The following is a 21,256-nucleotide window of genomic DNA, read 5'->3' as shown; positions in this document are numbered from 1 at the left end:
GGAGGGGGGCCTCCTGCTACAGCGGAGCTCCTCCTCTGGTGACCACCTCTCTCTCTCCACGCTTTGCTCTCTCTCAGGAGAAGAAGGCCATCGCAGTAACGGTGTGTGTGTGTGTTTACATGCTTGGGGGTGTGTGTGTATGTCTGTGACGGTGTGTATTCAGTGTGTGTGGCACTGTGCAGTAAGTGTGTGTGTGTGTATCTGTGTGTGTGCGTGGACACGAGAGATATGGTTTCATATTCGTTTAAACATGTCAGCTAATGTTCTTATTTTGACACAAACAGGTGAAAAGCAAAAAAAATGGAGTCTATCTCAAATTTTTCTCTACAACCTTAGATGCACCCAGAAATATAACTCCGGTAGGACTCTAGTGAAGAAATATTATTCTCTGAACAAACTCTAGCAAAGATAGAAAAGGAGCAACGACCAGCTCAGCTGGTTTTTCATGCACCCACACTGGGGTGTATGGAAAAAGTCTTTAGTATTCCAAAGCAGTTGGGTGAGCACGAGTCTTTATGTGAAAGAAACTTCCAGACAAGTATTTTTTTCCAGTGTTTGAGGACAAACTATTCCAGAGTTTGTTTGTTTTTCCGGACAGTCCTTCATACTGGCCTCCTCTGCTTTCTCTCTCCTTGATGTGACATAGCAGCTATTCTCTTCTCTCTCTCCCCCCTGCAGTTCCTCCCAAGTATCCCATAATCCCTTGATGCTCAGGACGGTGGGAGGGAGGAAGAGGCGGACATGACCGGAGCACTGAGATGAGGGCAACGACGGAGGATGAGAGAGGACAAAAACAGCAAGAGGCAGCATCAGCTTGGACAAAAACTTCTACCCAGTTCCACGACTTGAGATTATGTCTGATGAAGAGATTGGTAAAAGTGATCGGTAAGACCTCCCTCTCCTCAGCCCTGGCTCCACGCGTCACCACCCCGTCTCCTCGGGGCTTATCTGTCCTGCAGCAGCTTGAGGGCCCTCTCGATGTTCATGCGGTGGCCCACCCTCGTCACGCCCAGGTCTATCAGGTCCTCTTTTTGCAGCGAGGGCAGGTGGGCGCCCTCGATCTCATTGTCCAGGAAAGCGTCCCTGTGCTCCCCCAGGTTCAGGCTCTCCAGCCAGTCCGCCACGTCGTGCTTGCTCCACAACTCCATGGGTTTGGAGGCGAAGGGTTTACCCGAGGACGCCACCGCCTGCATCAGCGTGAGCGGCGACGGGGAACGCGAGCTCCCGCTGCCGCCGCACGAGGAGCTCAGGCTGTAGCCGCCGCCGCTGCCCATGGGCGGGGTGGGCAGGCCGAAGACGTCTGTGAGGGTGGGCGACACGGAGGGCGGCAGCGAGGAGCAGGGGGTGAGGGAGGAGGCGGAGTCCGGTGGGCTGCAGGGGTGCATCTGGGATGGGAGGCTGCTGGGAGGGGTGGAGGTGAGGGCAGCAGCGGCGGCAGCGTTGCTACGCATTCCTGAGTCTTCTGTGGGAGGCCTGAGGGGGGGGGGGCAGAGAGGAGACGACAGGTTAGTCAGCGTCAGATGATACGCAAACAAATACTGAGCAGTGACTGCAGCCGAAGACGTCTGTGAGGTAAAAATAAAGTTGCAGCTTTTAAAGTTACTGAAGCTTCACATTCTGAGATATGAGAGTTAAACTACTGATAAATACTGTATTAATTAGCTGCATTAACTAGTTATGTTATCAAAAAATTAATCAGAAAAGCTCTAAATAAAATATGACAAGAAAATTTAAATTTCTTTAAATAGAGTTATTGGGATATAGAGGCTACTCACTTCTTGTTATCAGCCCTTAAACTGACAATAAATCAATATTCTTACAATATTCTAAACACTGCTGATCAAGAGATGAAGGTGTAAAAAGCTTTTTCTGTGCTTTGTGTTCATTCTCTGTCTAAACTAACTGGAGGACAAACAGAAATCAAACACAGAAGTTGTGGAAAGAAACATCATAATAAAATAAAATAAAACCTATATAATAATAAAGGTGAGTATGAATGATCACTATGATTATTATCTCAACTCTCACTTCACTACATGCACACAGCAAACAGCTGCCTAGAAGTTAGAAAATAAAAACTTCAGATGTGTGATTAACAGGTTTTATAGCAGACTGGAGTCATGACGAGTGTGTTTCTGTAACTTTATAAATGTGTACTTGAGTGTGTGGATCGTTTTCCTAAAACTACAGATGTTCATCATCCGTCATCACTGGAAGGATTTTTTTAAATCGTAGTGCTGATGAATGAACAGTAGGTGGCGCCACATGCAAAACATTTCACTGAGCCTGCAGTAGCTGCAGAAGAGGAAGCAGCATGTGATAAACAGACCAGAGCCGGTTTGCTTTTAATCTCTAATAAGAGTTTCAGTGACAGTAGCTGTATTTTAAAGCTCTTATTAATATTTGTGTATTTATAAAGACCAGTTCAGGAGTCATCTAGTAGCTGTGACTCTTATGATCTCATGTGTCCTCAGTTGCTTTATTCATGTTATGATTATTGTTAATGTGATCTTTCCATTTCCAGGCTTTAAGGTGAGGAGTCATCCTCCACCTAAACTAACAAGATGATCAACAAGACTTTTAATATACAAACTAACACCAACAAAGTTAAAATATTGTTTCCTTCATTTACTGTAAATCTGCAAACACAATAAAATATTCCTGTTTAATCTTTTATGATCAGCTGACAAAATGCATTTTTTTCCTTTTAAATCAATAAAACAAACTTTTTATTTATATGTGTACATATCTGTAATTTATTAATGAGGCTTTAACCTGATAATAATCTGAACCTTGTAGTGTGATTACATGATTAACATCATTCCCTTAAATGTTATAAAATGTTTTATTGATTTTCATTCAACAAAGACAAGTTACTATTATTCCATCCATCCATTTCTCTTTACTGCTCATCCTCTAGAGGGTCGCGGAGGAGCTGGGAGCCAATCTCAGCCTGACGTTGGGCGAGAGGCGGGGTCAATCACATAGAGACCATTCACACCTACGGGCTTTTTACAGTCACCAATTAACCTGAGCTGCATGTTTTTGGTCTGTGGGAGGAAGCCGGATGCAGGCACGAGGAGAACACGCTCCATACAGAAGGACCCAGAACCCAGAACCCTCTTCCTGTGAGGCGACAGTGCTAAACGCTGCACCACCGCACCATGGTTGGATGGATAGAAGAGTAGAATACTCACTTCCTGTTATATTGTGACAAATATAAAGATTTGAGAGAAGTTTTTTCTTTGAAAAAATAAATCTTGTATTTAATATTATTGTTTATATTTACATGTTATTGTAAAATTATTGATAATCTGTCAATGTTTATAATTTTCTGTAGTGATCTGTCATGCCAATAAAGCTTATTTGAATTTAAATAAAACAGAATTATTAAACCAATCTTTCCACATCTTGAAAGGTTTGATCTCATTGGATGAATTTACTGACTTCAAAGTCTGTTTTTGGGGTAAAAGTGTGAAGTCAAGAAATCTTGAATTTTTTTAAATTTTTTTGAGTTGAAGGGGAAACACTGATGAGCAGAACATCTCTCAAGAAGTTGCTGCTGTTTCATTAAAAAAAAAAGAAAGATTTCGATACCTAATTTTCATTCAAATGTACAAAATATAAAAGATTTTTCAGGCTTTTTTGTAAACTCACAGTTATTAATATGAGTAATGGTCTATTAGATTGATGTGAAATGATCAGTGTAGCAGCTGTAACGAAGGCCTTCAGGTCCAGAAAAAGACACGCTGAGTATTCTGCAGCCAGACGGAAGCCTGCAGGGTTCAATCCACCCACCGGCTCTTAATGGATGGATGTGTACAACAACAACACCAGGAGGGGAAGGTTAGCCACTCCGACCTTTTTATAGCCTTTACAGTACGAGGAGGAAGCTCATAGAAGACTTGAGTAACCGTTTTCCCTCCGAGAAATCTACATCATCAACAAAGAAATATTATTTCATTCTTAATCAAAGTAATAAAAAAAAGGGAATAAACCTCGACTCAGTTGGGATGAATGGATACTTTTTGGCATTATGAAATTATTTAAAGACATTAGTGAATAAGTAAATTATATGTACATGTGACTTTATAAAACTATCAATTGATCCTGATCTATAGTGTTCAGTTCTTCCAGGGAGATAAAAGAATAATTCCAGTTGTTCACTCATAAAACATCGCAAAATAAATTATTACTATTACTATTTTCTGACATTTCTGTTTGTCTTTGTTTCTTTCTTGTGAAATACAAGATGCAACCTGTGATGAGAAGTCACAAGCAGACGCTTTTTCATTTTAAAGGTTTAGTGTCTGCTCATATTTTATATTTTTTCTTGTTGTCAAATCTTCCCATAAAAAGGTCAAAACCAACAACTAAAGGACGAGTTTACAATTCTTCAAGTGTGTCTTAAAACAACAGTCAGGAGCCCAAATGAACATTGAAACATGTTTTTCTTGCTGTAATCATTCATCCTGTTCATACTGACCATTAGAAGATCCCTTCATAATGACCTTACAACGGAAGTGATGGGAAACAAAATCCACAGTCCTCCTTCTGTGCAAAAAATGTATTTAAAACTTTATCTGAAGCTAATATGAAGCTTCAGCGTCCAAATGAGTCAAATCAAGTGCAGATTTACAGTCATTTTAACGTCATATTCCCTCTTTTTATTACTATACTTCCACTGCTGCTCAACAGGGAAACACTGTCCGTCCAGACACAAAGTGGGAATTTTATCGCCTTCTATAAAAGACTGAAACTCTGTAAAACAGACACATGTTTTGACTCTCTCACACTGCTGAATATAATCTTCAGATAAACTTTTAAATACATTTTTGCACAGACGGAGGACTGTGGATTTTGTCCTCCATCACTTCCATTGGAAGGTCATTATGAAGGGATCTTCTAATGGTCAGTATGAACAGGAGGAATGATTACAGCAAGAAAAAACAGTTTCAGTGTTCATATGTGCAGCTGATTGTTGTTTTAAGACAGACTTGAAAACTTGTGAACTCGTCCTTTAATATTTCTGACTAACAAGTATTTTCTCTTATTCCTCTGTGTCATAAAGCTAATTAAAACTATTAAAAACACGTCAACGAGCCACACCGCTGTGCTGGGTGACATGTTCCTTCATTACCATGAACACACACACTGTAGTTTATTTAGACTCAATCCTACACACACACCTTCCTGCTGCCGGAAATACTCACTAGAGCACCAAATATGGATTTATCCGCCGCTGAAAATAGTCCCTAACAAATGCACTATTTCCTCCTGTTTGAAAAATGTTTCCTAAAAACTACAGTGACCAGCTGTTTGAGATGATTACTAGTTACATTACTAGACAGTTTTTAAAGATCTACGTCTTCAGCAGGAACTAATGGGCTTTGGGTTGAGAGCCACTGACAGGCCAGAGAAGTCAGAAAGTATTGAGAAACAGACGAACACCTTGTTGGTTCTGCTCTTCTCAGAGGATTTATTGACAATAAGAAAAAGTGCAATAACACCAGCTTCCTTTTGGGGGTTTATGAGCCAAAAATGTTGGTGAAATCATCTCTCAGTGGTGTGTAGACTGAACACCTCTCTGGATCACGATAAAACAGGGTGTTTAAGGTTGAACATCAAGCTAGATAAACATGAAATATATATCTTGACAGGACATGAAACTCGTGCTGAAACGAGCCGACTATTAAGACGAGAACAGGCCTGAATGAGACGAAGCTACGACTGAAAATAAGAAAAACAACACGTGTGTAAATGTGTAAATGTGTGTGTGTGTGTGCATGAGTAAGAGACATCACGCTCACGTTACCTGCTGCCCCAGATGGAGGGATGTGATGGATGTGCTGATACTTGGAGTGGTGACACACACACACACACACACTAACACACACCAATCCATGCAGAGAGATCACACCTTCCTTCAACTTCCCCCCCGGAGGATTTTGTCCCCCGTTGACTTTTCTTCTAATAAACTGATTGAACTGTCAACATACAAATTGTGCTAAAACTGACCGGCTGTGATGAGAGAATGAAGCCGTATCTGACCTCCACGCTATCAAATCGACATTTTATTTTTCCACCAATTGCGAGGTGCTACTTGTAGCCTAGATATTGCTCTTTCCTACTTGTAACATATGGAACAGCCTGAGGGGAAGTGAAGGGGACTAAAGGGGGGTCGTTCTGCCAAAATGGAAGTGGGCCATCGTTAAAGCGCCGCCTTCACCGAGCCGAGTCGCTTTAGTGAAGAAAACTTACAGTTTTCACTTCTCAGCACCAGCTTTTCCACAGGATGTCGTGTCGGATGGATGAGATGGAGACAGGACAGTTGTGACAACATTAGACATGTTATAAACACCACGTAGGAGCACACACACACTAACACACACACACACACACATGGAAAACACACACATGAGATAAGAGTCTGTGAAAAGAGGGAAATGCATGAAAGAACATAACATCTTTATGAATCTGCCATCTGTCTGCCTTCTGTTTTCACTGCTACAAACCATTTCTCCACCAACTTTCACTTCTTTTCTTACTGCATGACGACGTCTCCTGCTCCTTTAACATTTTAATATGTTTTATGTAATAAAAGGTCAAACTGGACGCCTACAAACATCACAGAGGACACTTCAAAATACTGTCAAACACATATCCCATCATCTATTGAACTCTTTTTGTTACAGGAGTTACACTGATGCGAAAAGTATGTAATTGCCTATTAGACTAATTAGCACACAGTGCCTCGTTTAGCTTCTCTGACCTTATTACCGTTTCTTGCAGCTGCCAAGAGTCACATATAACAAAAGAGGACGATGCTATTTATCTCAGCCAACAGCGCACCAGAATATCTGTGCTTATATAGTTTTATTAATTGCAAATAGTGATTACACAAGTTCTTTATTTTCACCGACGTCACCTAAAAAGGCATCATTCATGTCCACAAGAGTCTGGCAGGAATCCAAACTCTCATCATTTATTCAGTTAGTAGTAATGGACTCAAACGATGCAGTGACATGTTGCACCTTTAATGGCATTAGACAACACAGTGTGTGTGCGGCCTGATGTTTGCTAGAATGCTGGATGAATAAACACAAGATGAACAGTAACGACGTAGTTTTTTATCATTTCTGTTTATCATAAACACACAAACATGCGGCAGACATGCTAGCAGCTCTGTGAGGCTCCATTTAAAGCCTCTTTACACTGTGTGATTTTAGGCTGTAAAGCTGACAGTCGTCAGAGAAACGTGGTGAAATCTCTGGTCGTCGTACCTGTAAAACTCGCCCATCAATGATCAGTTTGGAGCTTTGATGACCAGCAAAACTCTGACAGTCAGAAATTTAAGGCCAAATTCTCACAATGTGACGGCTGCTACGACCCACGACTACAAACCAACCAATCAGCTGGAGAGATATTTTTTAAGTGCAGTTTTTTGAATAAAGTTTAGAGGTCACAAAACGGTCACAAAGTTGAGTGTGGAACTATGGACGCTTCTCGCCCTCAATGGTCGCCATCTTGGCTACGCAGCGGAAGGAGAGGGACTACTTTTCAAACTGGAAATGGCGGCCGAGTACGTTTACGGTGAACATCGCCACATTATATAAATGTAAGTTATACATGTGTTTTTTAGCACTAAGCACCACTAAACTGTTGTCGGATATAATCCATCAGTATGTTTTTTGGGATAATTTAGCAGTCTGTAATGATTTGGTAGCGCTAACGATAACGCGAATGCTAACGCTAGCTAATGCTAATTTGCAATCGTCATTTCCGGTAAGTGTTTGATTTGAGACAACACGACGCCAGTAAGTACATAGTGTACACAGTGTACTACATGAAAGTGTAGTAACAGAAGTATGTACAGCTCATGTGTAACGTCCACCATGTTCACCATCTTAGTTTAGCGTGTTAGCATGCTAATATTTGCTAATTAGCACAAAGTACAGCTGAGCCTGATGGGAATGTCATTAGTTATTTGGACATAAACCAAATTAAAATTTGGTGTTGTAACACCGTTACCATGGTGACTCTAGATATTTCAGTCTAGAATAAAGAGGTTGACCTATAAACTGACCGACAGACTGACGACATCGCTGAACCGAACCGCTAGTGAGGCCCAAAGAGTCAAATACAACCCTGATACAAAACATAGACATCAAAATGAATAAAAACTGAAAAGCCATGACATAATTCACTATTTCTGTACCCTGTGATCAAATGATCCTGAGGGTAAAATCCTTTCATGGGTGATCTGAAGGAACGTAAATGAAGGCAGAGGGATAAATATCTACTAGGAACACTGCTGCTGGCTTGTAAGAAGTCTTTAACTTGTGTATAGAAAGAAATATCTGGTGATGTATTTATGTCATAGAGATCTTTACTTATAACTGGAGAACTCATAAGGATACACTGAGAACTGAATGAATGGATCATTTATGTTTCAGATTTAGTGTAAAAATGAATAAAACACATTGAGAGCTGCTAGAAACCAGAGTCACACTTGGTCATTAAAGCTGATTCTGATGCTGACATTTAATTGACTAAACAATTAATTAACTAATTTAAGAAAAACAGATTCATTGATAATTTAAAGAGTCGTTAGTTGAAGTTTGTGTTTCATGCTTATTCTCTCTTTCAATGTAAAGAAAATAGCAAAAACTGAAGTCATCACACAGAGCTTTAAACTATGCGACTGTAGAAGTTACAGACAAAAGCAGATATTCTGCAAATGTATGACAAATGTACTCACACACACACACACACACACACACACACACACACACACACACACACACACACACACACATAAGTAACTTCAGCACATGTCCCTCTCTGGCCTTCAGCGCTGAAACAAAGGCTGGCTCTCCGTCAGCTGAGCCGGCTGAGAGGAAAGTGATGCAGTGCTATTGATATCGGTGGTGGGAGACCTCGCCTTCACCACGCCCACACATCGCATGACTCCCTGCTTCTTTCTAGCACACACCGCCTCACGCATACAGGGTCGCACTCACTGGGATGCGTGCACACGCTGCCTTTATTTATAGATGCTCGAACGCACAAACACACACACACACACACACACACACACACAGACTGACTCGGCTGTGCTGGGTTACATAACGGTGGCCTACTAAAGCAGCGCGGCACGTGACCTGCGTGAGATGATGTTGAACTCTGCTGAGGGTTAGGCCTGCCATCCTCTTGCTCCATCTCTCTCATACAGACACACGCACGCATGAACAAACACACACACACACACACCCCTCCCCCGACTCAGACTGACATCACTGCAGGCCTCAAGGCTGCTCTCATCAGCCGGGTTGCTAGGCAACCCTTTCGTCCACAGGCACAACCAACGCACATTTAATCTGGGAGGCTAAGAGACAGGGATAAAAAAAAATAAAACACAGAAGAGAGAGAGAGAGAGAGAGAAAGAGAGAGAGAGAAAAATCCCCACAAATATCCAAAGAAGAAAATCTGATGTTAGCACTGATGCTGAGGCTGATCTCAACGTACCGAGGAAGGAAGGGAATAAACGAGAGAAAGGGCAGGAGAGAGAGGATGGAGTAAGAGAGCATGTGTGAATCTAGGCCATCTTCTGTGTGTCTCTCCGTTGCCATCTGTTTGACGGTCACAGAGTCAGGACCACCTATACCCTCCGCAGGCCTCTTCATGTGACAAGGCGCTCCCTATCTGCTGCTAGTCCCCTCGCTGGCTTACAACCTTATCTTCCGCCGCGGTGCCTGGCAAGACAAAGTAGTGCAACACGATAAACCCCCCCTCCCCTCCTCCCCTTTCCCCTCTGAGCACAGAGGCAGATAATCGGAGACCCCGGTGGCGTACAAGAGAGCAGAGTTTAAACTCCATCTGACATGAGAAACACACACAAACGCTTCAGAGCAACAATCCAAAAGACCGGATTACAAGCGAATGACTGATTCTAACAGGACGTTCAGTTCTGCTTTAGGACTGAACGCTGGATGCTGCAGTCAGGAAGCAGGAAGACGTAACAGCGACTAAACTAATCACACCAGTCAACATTCCTTTAAACTACACACACACAGATGTAATAAAGAAAACCATGAAGATTCTGACATCTGGGAAACTTTCTCAAAAACAGAGACTTCAAGCTTACATTTACTTTTGACGTCTCAGCCCGAGATTTCTCAGTGTGAGATTTCTTACCAAACCGACATCTCACAATGGCAGCAAATCTAACCAGAAATATCCACAGAGTTGGAACAAAAGACGGCAGGTGTAGCTTTGTCAGTGTGAAATGACACCGCCGTCCATTACTGCAATCTTAGGTATTCATCTGCAGACGTGTTCTCATCACAGTGTTATAGAATCACTGCTGGTCATTCTGGCTTCATGACACTAAACTCTTCAAAGTGAAGTTAAATCATCCTTCCTGAAGTTACAGATCGAGACTTTTGTTTAAATGGTGATTTCAGCTGAAGATAAATCCGATCGTGACTGGATCATGGTGCTACATCACACTACAAACTGTATGATCAACGTTAGAATATGACACCACTGGACAGACTGGAAGACTGGATTTCTTGGCATGATCCTAAATTTGTTTAAATCTTATCTACAGGACAGGATTATATATATACGAGGAAGCTAATATGACATGAACATCAGCAAGTTTCATTCTTTTAGTGTATTTAATGTGCTCTGCTTAAGCAAAATTTAGCATAATAAAAAATAATGTACACAATGTAACATGATGTGTGCAGATGACACAAAATTCATGCAGCTGTTATTGAAGGTTTAATGTCAACAGTGTTTTTGCGTCACAGCCTCCAACATCAAAACATGATAAAGCAGCATTTAGCAGTTAGCATTTAGCATTATACTAGACATAACTGATACACCGCCTTTATTAGCTGTTACTTATTGTTCTTTTTGTCGGCAGCCATGACACTGCGTCTACGTTAGAGATGTGAATATGACCCTTCAGAGCACACAGATGCTTATTTCTGTGTTTGACTGATCACAGTAGAGAGAAACTGGTTCAGTCTTACTGTTCTACAGTGAGACCTCAGCACCAGAGGACATGCAGAGGAGTTGTTCCTGTTCCACATGGTGTTTTGGGGTTCACAGAGGTCCATTTCTGTTTTCTGGATTAGTTAAAGTACCTCAGCTGACACAGAGGTTTGCATACATTTTCATACAAAGCACAAAGAGTATGAAATGTTCCTGGAGTATAACAAGTTATATACTGTATGTATAGGAAGTTCTTTATTGTCTCGGTGTGTTGACGCTGGTGAATTCACAGCAGCGTTTGTTGGAACATTGTGGAACTTATAAGATAATTCAACACATCCCTCTGGTAGTCGGTACTAAGAGGCTGATGTGAAAGGTTTTTTCCCTACTGGAACTCATATGTGCAATTAATTTGACTTGAGTCACACATGAGTCAAACAGCTGCTTTCTGGAAGTCATTAGAAACTCATCGTAAATGCTTCCAGCTTCATGCACCTGACTTCTACTAACAGCACAGCCTGATAGCTCATCACTTTATATCAAAGCCATGATTTCACCAAAACGGCACAAGAGAAAGTTAAGCTACCTGATGTCACACCATAATGACTGTGAGATTAAACTATAATGTAATGGTAATGAAGTCATTAACCGAACTGATTCATTATGCACTTCTGTGACAACACACCTGTCTGAACACGAGGTGGTAACGAAATTAATTCACTATCAATATCATATCAAGTATCATCTTAAATGATGAAACAAGTTAAAGATGTTTCATTTTCTCCTCACTAGTAGCGACATAATGCAGCAAAATGCTCCAAATTCTATTCAGGAAGAAGAAGCATATAGTTCACGTATGAAGTTCATGTTTCTCCTAAGTGACAGATGTGTCGACACACTGGAGACTCTCAACAGACCACTGCAAGGAGAGGATCACATGACCGACTGAGGGAGCTAACACTTACTAACGTTTTTATGTCAATGGACACGTTTCAGTAGGATTTCATTGTTGAAAATGACATTCGTTGGGCTTTTGATGCAGCAGTATTGAGCTGTGTCCTCGTTACTATCTGATATTTCTCTGAACAGACATTCTGAAGAGGAATTTAAGGGGAAAATTCAGTTAATCTGTTAGAACTATAATGCATAAAGTAAAGTAATATTGAAGAGATCCTTAAATATGTTTTTCATGTTTGCATGAAAATCAACAATAAATCAGTCATATTTTGGAGATAGTTAAGTGCTACAAGTCTTAAGTTTCTCTAATAATCATTGATTTAACATCTGTAAATGTTTTGCAGGTTGTTTGACAAACTTTTCTGTGTTTTACTCATTTTTCAAGGACAGTTGTGTTATGTGTTTCTTTACTGTTTATCACCCTCGACAAGACAAGTAGAAGACTTGGAAAGCTAACAAAAACTAGCCTGCTGACGACTCCGGCTGTGTCAGTCGGTCACATGATCCTCGCTAGTGCTGCATCCAATGATCATTTTCATCATTGCTGATTATTTTTTCAAGTAGTCGATTAACATCCTAAAAAATATAATATCCTAAAAAAACATGTAGCATGGCGGTGATTTATAAAAAATAAACACATGAAAGTGGGAACAGAACTTCATGGCAGCCGATGGAACCTACCTGTGAGGATGGAAGACACAGAGGGGGCATGAAGAAAGAAGAGGTGAAGGAACGACAGGAGACTGGAGAAAATGGAGATGAAGATGGAGAGGCGTGAGCTGAAAATGAAATGGAGTACAAGGTGTAAAAGGTCAAAAGACATGACTTTGAACTATAGACGATGAAAATGAGGATAACATAAGTGTGTGGAGTGAAGCGTGAAGGAGGATACTCAAGGCCGGGCCTAAGCAGTTTCTGGGCATCTCGCTGTAATTACCAAAAATAAATAAATAAATGGATGTCACTGCGTTGATCTAACAGTGTTTATTAGATCAAAAAGCATGAGTGCCCAAAGGAATCAACTCTTTCCCTCTGCTCTCAACACCTCTCTGACGAGCGATGGGGCCCGTTCATACAAAATGTATGTGAGCAGTGAATTATTTATTGTGCTTTTTATTTCCCTCTCGTACAGGGGAGATGTGAGTTTAAAAAACCATGAGCTGAGCTGGTTCAGGTGCAGGGTCCATCAAAATGTTGTCCCCTCTTACTGCAAATCTGAGTCCTGCATGTCCTGAACAGCCTAAAACATGGATATGCAGGAAATCAATCTTGCTATACTGAATGTTTCCATCTCTTAATCCAACCTATTGAGAAATAAACAGCATTCACTTTCATATTTATTGCCTACATGGACTGTTATCATTTTGGACTCTGACCTGCTTTCATCCAAGTAAACATTGGGTTTAGACATGTGACAGGACAGTAAGCACTCAAATAAATGTCAAACAGATAACAGGCAAGAAGATGGACTGAATATTGAATGATGTTCAGTTATGTGCTATGTTTTAAATAGAGGAAACCATCTCCTCAGAGCTACTCTTTTTCAGATGTTAAAGTTAAAATGACACTAATTTAGCATTTAACATATAACACTGACGGACTCATGATGGACAGTAAAAAAAAAAAATGCAGCAGAACCAGAGGTATCATATTTCTTATTCCATCTGTTCTTCTTTCTTGTAAAAAACCCGGTGCCTACATTACCCACAATGCAACTCAACCGCCAGCAGTTCGTTTGGAGATTTTGGTGTGTTATGCTAGTAGCAGCTAATGTCGCCGGGAGCTGTTAGCCTCCAGCAGAGATGAGGAGCAGCTACAGAGGTCTGGTAACCTCACTTCTTTCTAACTCCGCACCCTCAGATTTATTTCATTTTCAGACTTGTAGTCTTCAGCCCCAACTGACGCTGACTCAAGTGACAACACTTGAGGCAATTGATCAGACATTGTGCAGCTCCCTCTGGAGCCACAAAAGGCTTTATACTACTCTCCAACACCTGGAAACAGACTTTGATGTGGAAAATTGGCAGAGTTCTCCAAAGGTCTCAACTTCATGACACACAGACAAACTGAGACCGCTATCACAACAAAGTAAAAGCTTGTTTCAGTACTGTTCTTTACTGCCATTGCCAGATATTGTGACAAGACCGTTGGCCAAAGTAGTTAGTACCTGCTAGCAGATGCACAATACAACACAATTTGTGCTTTTAGACATGCTTGACAAACAACAGTAGGGCTTCACTATGTGAAGCTTCTCAAAATCTCGCCTTGACAGTGCAGGTTTGGTATCATAATGCTTGTACAGGGACCTTTACCAAAACATGTGCTCACCCACCGCATCTGACAACCTGCACAGCTATGCTCTGGTGATAAGAAATTCAAGGCCTCTGAAGGACCCTGAGTGAACTATGCTTCTATAAATTCTATAAGTCCTTCACATGACACTCTTGTCCTCACATATACTGTACACAAAACGACCTAGATGCTGTAGACCTCCTAACCTCTGGATGCTTGCGAAATGTACAGAAGCTATATTTAACAATCAACAAGACGCTATTGACCACCAGTGAATAAAACCAGTCTATACAAAGCAAAAACTTGTAGGTATAATCAGCAATGAGAAAGCAGTGGATCAGCTCAGAGTCCCTGTGAAAAGTGTTGACAGCTTCTTTGTGAGAGAGATTTCTCTCTTGGCCCATTGGTAGTTTTAAAATTTGTGGAAAACTGATGCAGCTCTCCCAAATGAATAAAACCAAACTAAACCACTTTAATCTCAAGTCCACAACACAAGATGCAAAAATTGAGCAATGAATTAAGCTTTCACAATAACTACCCGTTAAAATAAATGATAAAATAAAATAAAATACCAGGAAAGATCTGGGACTGCAGACAGTGCTTATACAGGTCATGGAAAACATGGGGCATTTTACACATCAAAATAAAGACTTTGCTGAACCACAGTCAGGAAGGACTGACTGATCACGTACCTTGTTCCGAAGGCCCCCCTGTTCCCCGTGGGGGAGTCGAGGCTTTCTCCTGGCTTGGGTGGCCTGTCACGATTAATTTGCTGCAGAATGGAGCTCAGTTCGGTGATAACGGTGTTCTTGCTGTCTGGTGTGGATGGGGGACTGCGCAGCTCAGGGGGCTGATCGCCCCACAGCTTGGATGTCCTTTGAGTAGGAGTCCTAGGAGGTTCAGAGGATGAAGGGGGCGGGGGAGGGGCCTGAGGTGGTGACCCATAGGACTCTGGTGGCTCTTCAATGAGGGCATCATGATAAAGTGATGTTCTGTTGATAACGGACTTGCCTTTGGGTTTGGGTGGCACAGGAGGCCGATCCACCAGGAAGGCATGCCCGTCTGCAGTGGCGTAAAGGCTCTCCAGAGCACTGTCGCAGAAGCCTCCCTCTGACGACAGGGTGGAGATGCTGGAAACGGTGCTGGTGGTCTCCATGTGCTGAGGGTCTCCACTGCTGCGGCTGTCTACCTCTTCGATGCCCGAGTCACCCACCCCTGACTCTGGTTCAGGTGGAGGAGGAGGGTACGAGGGAGGCATGCTGTTTGTCACCCGTTTGTGTTGATCAGAGACAGGCGGCGGGGCGTGGGCATGGTATGGGGGTAGAGGATGTCCTCCGTTCCGTCTCTGCTGCTGAAGCATCTCTGCAATGGCGCTCGCCTGGTCATCGGGAATGTCAATGCTGTTGGCAAACTCCAGCGGTGGGGGAAGGGGCTCTGTGAAGTCAAAGTCCTCATCGATGTCAACTGAGGCCAGAGGCGGAGGAGGAATGCGGAAGGGCAGCTTTACTGGTTCATCCATGGATTCGCCTAAAGGAACACTCCTTCTCCGTGATGATGGTGGCTGGGGATTGGAGGACAGCGTTGGGGCTTTGAGAGGATCGGGTTGGTTGGGGTCCTTCAACTCAGATGGCCTGTTGCTGTCCTGCCCCTCCAGCTCTTGGTTGTTCACCTTGTTGCTTGCCTCTGTGCTGGTGTGGACCATCAACAACCCAGCTGACTTGGGCTCTGCCACGTCTGCCGGCGCGCTTTTCCTCTCCTCAACTGCCTGATGCTGCCGCTCTTCCCGTGCCCCATCAGACTCATACTTCTGCTCTGTCATCTGTCTCCGCAGGCCACCTCGGCCAGGCCGCCCCATGGTTGCTGTGGAGATTGCAGCAAAACTTGTCTCGATCCCGGATCGTAGTTTGGTGTCAATAAACAGCGGTTGGTTGAGGTCTGGTTTGTGGCTTGGCTGAATGGGGAGGGATTGGGCTTCATGCTTGGGGGTGTGCTGAACCTGAGGAGGATTTTGTGGCTGATTCTGAGGATGGTTTTGTTGCTCCTTCATGGCACGATCACGAGCTGCCAGGGCCAGAGCTAGAGGAGAATTAGGGTCCAAGGGCTTGCCGGTGACAGGATGGAGGTAGGTCCCATTGGCCCTGTAGTGGCTCTTAGGGGGAGTGGCTGGGAGACTAACAGGACTGTCCAGATTGGGACACTGGCCTGTTCTGGTGTTTAGAGGCTCCCGAACCACCGTGGGCTCAGGAGTGTTGAAATCAGTCATGTTGCCACTACCGCCCCCAACAGGGGGTCCAAGCTGCACTGGGGGAGCCAGTATCCTTCGCAGCCTCTCATCGCTACTGAACATGCCTTCATCAATGGACTTTGACTGGCGAAGACGAGGGGTTGGAGTGGGACCACTTAGGTCATCATCCCCAATATCTATTGACTGGAAGGCGATTGAGTTCTTTTTTGCTTCTAGCCTCTTTTCCCGGTCCCTGACCGCCCCAGCAATAGCTGCCGCGAAAGGGTTGCTTAGAGACAATGGGTCCTCCGGACGCAAACCTCCGCTTCCACCAACAGCAGGCGTGAGAGGTGGGTGTTCAGGTGTGGTGGGCTCAATCTCCATACTGCTACCCTGGCTGCTCTTGCCACTGCTGCTGGTGGAGGGCTCCTTGACGATGATGGTGGGGATGGGGATGGAGGAGCACGTTCGCTCTACAGGCGTAGTAGGCATGGAAACTGGGCCAGAGGGGCTTGCTGGCATTTGACACGTTTTCTCTGGGCTGTCCTCAACATTAGGCTGCTTTACTAGCATGCCCTTCCTTCGAGCAGGTTTCGCTGGCACATACAGTGTCTTATTGCCCACCTCGGAGTAAGGGTTCTCGGGAACCGGCGTGCGCCCTCGAGTACGTGTGCTCTCAAACTGCTCTGAGCTCTGCCGGAAATAACCACGCCTTAATGTTCCAACATCAGTAGTTCGGCTAATGGTTGTCACTGCGTTGGGTGAGTTCTGGGTGAAGCTGGGTCGTGTGGTGCCGTAGCTCTTGGGTGTAGGGCCAGCAGCTGAGTTGTAGGCAGGTGGCGAAGGGGGTGAAATGGCTGGGGGAGGAGGGATGTCCTCCGAGGTGTCGGGCATAGAGAGGCTGCGGGAGAACTTGAGCAGAGGAGGTGTGAGGAATCCCTGTTTCTCATCCTCCGATGTACCTTGGAGAAATGGAGCAGAAAGAAAAATTATTTGATGACCTAGGGGGAGACATCCCTATTTTTCATTTCCAGCGCTGCCTCCTCTTTCCGCAGGAAATGTCTCCTTTATTAATGCGACCACTTTCTTAACCTTTACTTATCAAAGCAGGGGGTTCCTGAAATATGTGAGAGCCAGATAGATGAGAAAAGTAGCTGACTATAAAATGTTTGCTGCTACAAGTGGAAATTTCCTGGTGAGGTAATTTTACCATTTACTAAACAAGTGTTAAATATGTGTTTATGAAATCTTGAAAATGGAAATAAAGACAAGAATAAACATTTATATTAAAAGCTCAATGCTGAATTAAAAGGTCTAAAAATCTCAATTAAAAAACACAACAGCTTGCACAAAGTAACAAAAAATGGTTGATGTAGATGGTTATTTAGCTTGCAGCTGCCATTTTGGGATTAATCTAAACTGGGAAAGTTTAAAAAAGGTGCGTGTTTATCTCAGAATAACATCCTTCATTTCAACTGTACAGTTACACACTTTGCTGCAAAAGTTGTGGAAGCAGGTGCCTTGCTCAGGGGCATTTAGGCAATGAGTGACATCATTTAGTTCCCAGAAGTGACTTATTTCCATGAGTCACATTTTCCCAAGTCGGTCATCAAAACGGATCACGATAAAAAAATGCTTTCACTGCTACTTCATTCACTTTTTGTTATAATAACGATGGCATTTGCAAATCAAAAGAGCTGTGAGTAACATTAGCCTGCATGACGTCCCTGTAGTTCAGCACTGAGAATGAGGTTTCAGCATATGCTTAATGACCTCCAATATTATCGCCTGAAAGCACACTCTGCTGACTTGATCATTCTAATTTATCTATAATTAGCTTTAATATTGTTAGAGCACATGGAGCGAGTCTTCGGAGCATTAACAGGATATTACGACAAGCTAAAAGCACAATTTACTGGACATGCAGTTCACAACTCTGAAAAAACTGACACTCACACACACCCACCAACACACACACACACACACACACACACACACACACACACACACATAGTGTATGGACATCATACCTATGGACTTTTGCTTTTTCATAGTGCCCTTCTCAGGTATCCCTAGGAAGGCTCCTGGCACAGTGGGTGGCACCACTGCTACTCCCTGGCGGTCATGATACAAGGACTGCAAACCAGAATGTTGTTAATGACAGAAATACACACTTATCATTAGCTCTCTGCTAGGTTATGGCTCAATTATGGAAAAAAAAATCATAATCACGATAATTTTGGTCAATATTGAGATCACGATTATTCATAACACGATTACTCATTGACTCACGGAACAGAAATACTTCAATTTTATTAAACGTATCAATCTACACAGACCCCCCGTGTCTTTTTAAGCTCCGAGTCTATTTCTGTCGAGTTTAGTGACGCATAATCTGCACAGACAGCTGTTTAATCACAAATATCCTACCGTACGTGTGTTTTTGAACTTATTAACGGTATCTACATTGACTGATAAAGGCTCCCAGTCTGTCAGAGATTCTCCTCACTTGCTATGACAAACACTGTCAACTGAAGCCAACATGCAAACTATTTTGGTTCAGTAAATTTCTGCTGTCAATAATCGTTTTATCTCAATTATCTGTATTTTATAATCGTTGGAAGCCAAAATCATAGTTGTAAATAAAATCTGATTAATGACCGAGCAACAACATTTAAAGGTACTCTGCAGAGGTTTTGCACACGTGTGACGTGATAGACGTTCCTCACAGTGGTTTCACACGACTCCGCTGATCTACAGCTGGTAGTAATGCACCAAGAAATGCAGCAAAGCGAGAGAAGAAGACTGCAACATGGATGTAAACAATGCAGGATTCAAACTTTTGAGAAAAATCAGCTTTGCGAAGGTTTTATGAGGATTCGACACGTTTGTTAGACCTCAAGGATGCACACAAGGAGTAAATATAACTTCTATTTGTTTAAAGAAAACCTCCACATGGCACCTTTAGGACACGTCATAAAACAGAAGCTGTAAAACAAATTGCTGTGCAACAGGCTTAATTTGCAGAGTCAACACATCTAAACACACCTAAAATGAATATAAGACCACAACATCTTCAAACCTTAACATCATAACATACATTATAATCTCTGTAGTGAAAATATATATTAAAAAGTCAGCTATTGAATTTATCTTCCACCTTTGCCTGTATCATCAACATCAAGTGAGTTAAATTCTGTTCTTCTTACGTTCATATCGGCCTGCGTCACCAAGCAGCGACTGGATGGGCGTGGTTTGATTGTGGCGATCTTCGTATCAACCGGCGATGCCTTCTGGGCGTGCGTCATCTCTTCGACTTTGTCTGCAAGACAAGACAAGGCGACCCGTAATTCATGAGCAACGAAATCGACGGGGGAGGGGGGGGGGCAGGACTTAACTTGCAAAGCCTTAAAAAAAAAAAAAAAAAGGTTCTCATGGGCCAAACGCAAGCTAATCATTCACAGTGACCCTTCCCTCTGTTTCCACACTGAGTTGCGGATGAAACTGCAACAGAAAACATTGAAACATTGAATTTTTGAGGGGGGGGGGGAGAGGACGGGGACAAGAGGACTTGGATGAAATGTGTTGGGTGTGTCCAGCCTTGGAAGCCGTGCAAGCTCTTTCCAAACAGCCGACTCAGCAGCATCATCCAACTCTCAGGGTCGTTCCCTCGATTAATGTCGAATGAGCGATGAATGTGAAGTCTGCCAAGTTTGACGTTATCTTTCCCAGTGTGTCTCTTTTTTTTTTTTTTTTTTCTGAGCTTGCAACATGGGAAAGGTGTCAACAGCAAATTTGGCAGAACTGAACTTCCCTCTGGTGTGTGATGATGCCATCAGATAGAGTCCACCTGAAGAGTTTTTGCTCAGAGAAGCTACATGCTAGCCCTGATCTAGCCTCTTACTGTATGACCTGGCTGGCTAGCTCTGTCTAGGATGTAGAAAGAAAGCTTCCATGCATTACGGGGTGTGATTACTTAGAGTGACTTGGAAAACAATCCTCTTCTTCTGCGCATCTACACACAGAGGAGAGGAGTGGGGAGAGGAGGAAAGGGGAGGAAAGGAGCATCAATGACCTTAACTACAGTTAGAGCTAAAACACACACATACACACACACACACACATACACACAAAGAAAAAAATAAATAAAAGATGCACATTTCCTCTCTCTCTCTCCGATCTGTTTCCCAATTGGATTGCAGCTAAAGCATATCACACAACACGTACCACAGTTGCCCTGGAAACGTATCTGTGAGTGAAACATTTCCTGGAATAAGCCTCCCCCTCGTCACTCACACACACACACACACACACACACACACACACACACACACACACACACACACACACACACACACAAGCCTGCAATGACACAAGAGGAAAGAAAAGAAAGCACACACACACACACACGTAGAAAAGAAAACATGCCAGCAGACCTTTTTTAGGTCAGGTAAAATGAACAAACATTGACTTATAGCACCAGTATTTCAACATATGCACACACACATACACACACACACACATACGTACATTCCTCTATATAAAGTGTTTTATAAATCCTCATCAATGGTCTGTCACAATGTTTCTTTGCTTCTGAGGCTTCAAAAAAATCTCCCAGAAACTAAATAATGTGGGCTCGCTGCTGTTAGTGGTGCAAATGAAGGTTCTGGGTCTGCCTGCAGCATCCTGAAGTGAGTTTCTCCTTCTAATCAAAAGGGAATAATGAGACTACTCAGCATCCAAGCAGTGCATTATCTAAACTGAGTCTAGAGGAAGGGG

The 21,256-nt window shown here is 42.9% G+C and overlaps 1 protein-coding gene across 2 annotated transcripts in view; it reads right to left on the bottom strand.

Annotated features, from left to right (window-relative positions):
* LOC137188058 (SH3 and multiple ankyrin repeat domains protein 2-like) overlaps nucleotides 1-21,256 on the bottom strand; it is a 166,719-nt gene continuing 145,463 nt past the window's right edge. The window contains exons 18-22 of one of the 2 annotated variants that reach the window (XM_067597551.1): nucleotides 19,687-19,799; nucleotides 18,508-18,613; nucleotides 14,946-17,439; nucleotides 12,643-12,740; nucleotides 1,108-1,473 (exon numbers count right to left, since the gene is read on the bottom strand). In XM_067597551.1, coding sequence (XP_067453652.1) covers nucleotides 1,247-1,473; nucleotides 12,643-12,740; nucleotides 14,946-17,439; nucleotides 18,508-18,613; nucleotides 19,687-19,799 — 3,038 coding nt within the window. In that variant the 3' untranslated portion in view covers nucleotides 1,108-1,246. Of the gene's footprint in view, nucleotides 1,474-12,642; nucleotides 12,741-14,945; nucleotides 17,440-18,507; nucleotides 18,614-19,686; nucleotides 19,800-21,256 lie in introns of both variants that reach the window. The other variant, XM_067597469.1, reaches the window with a different exon arrangement.

This window comes from Thunnus thynnus, chromosome 1 (assembly GCF_963924715.1).
Source record: "Thunnus thynnus chromosome 1, fThuThy2.1, whole genome shotgun sequence".
NCBI lineage: Eukaryota > Metazoa > Chordata > Actinopteri > Scombriformes > Scombridae > Thunnus > Thunnus thynnus.
This window is presented reverse-complemented; position numbering and strand designations above follow the sequence as displayed.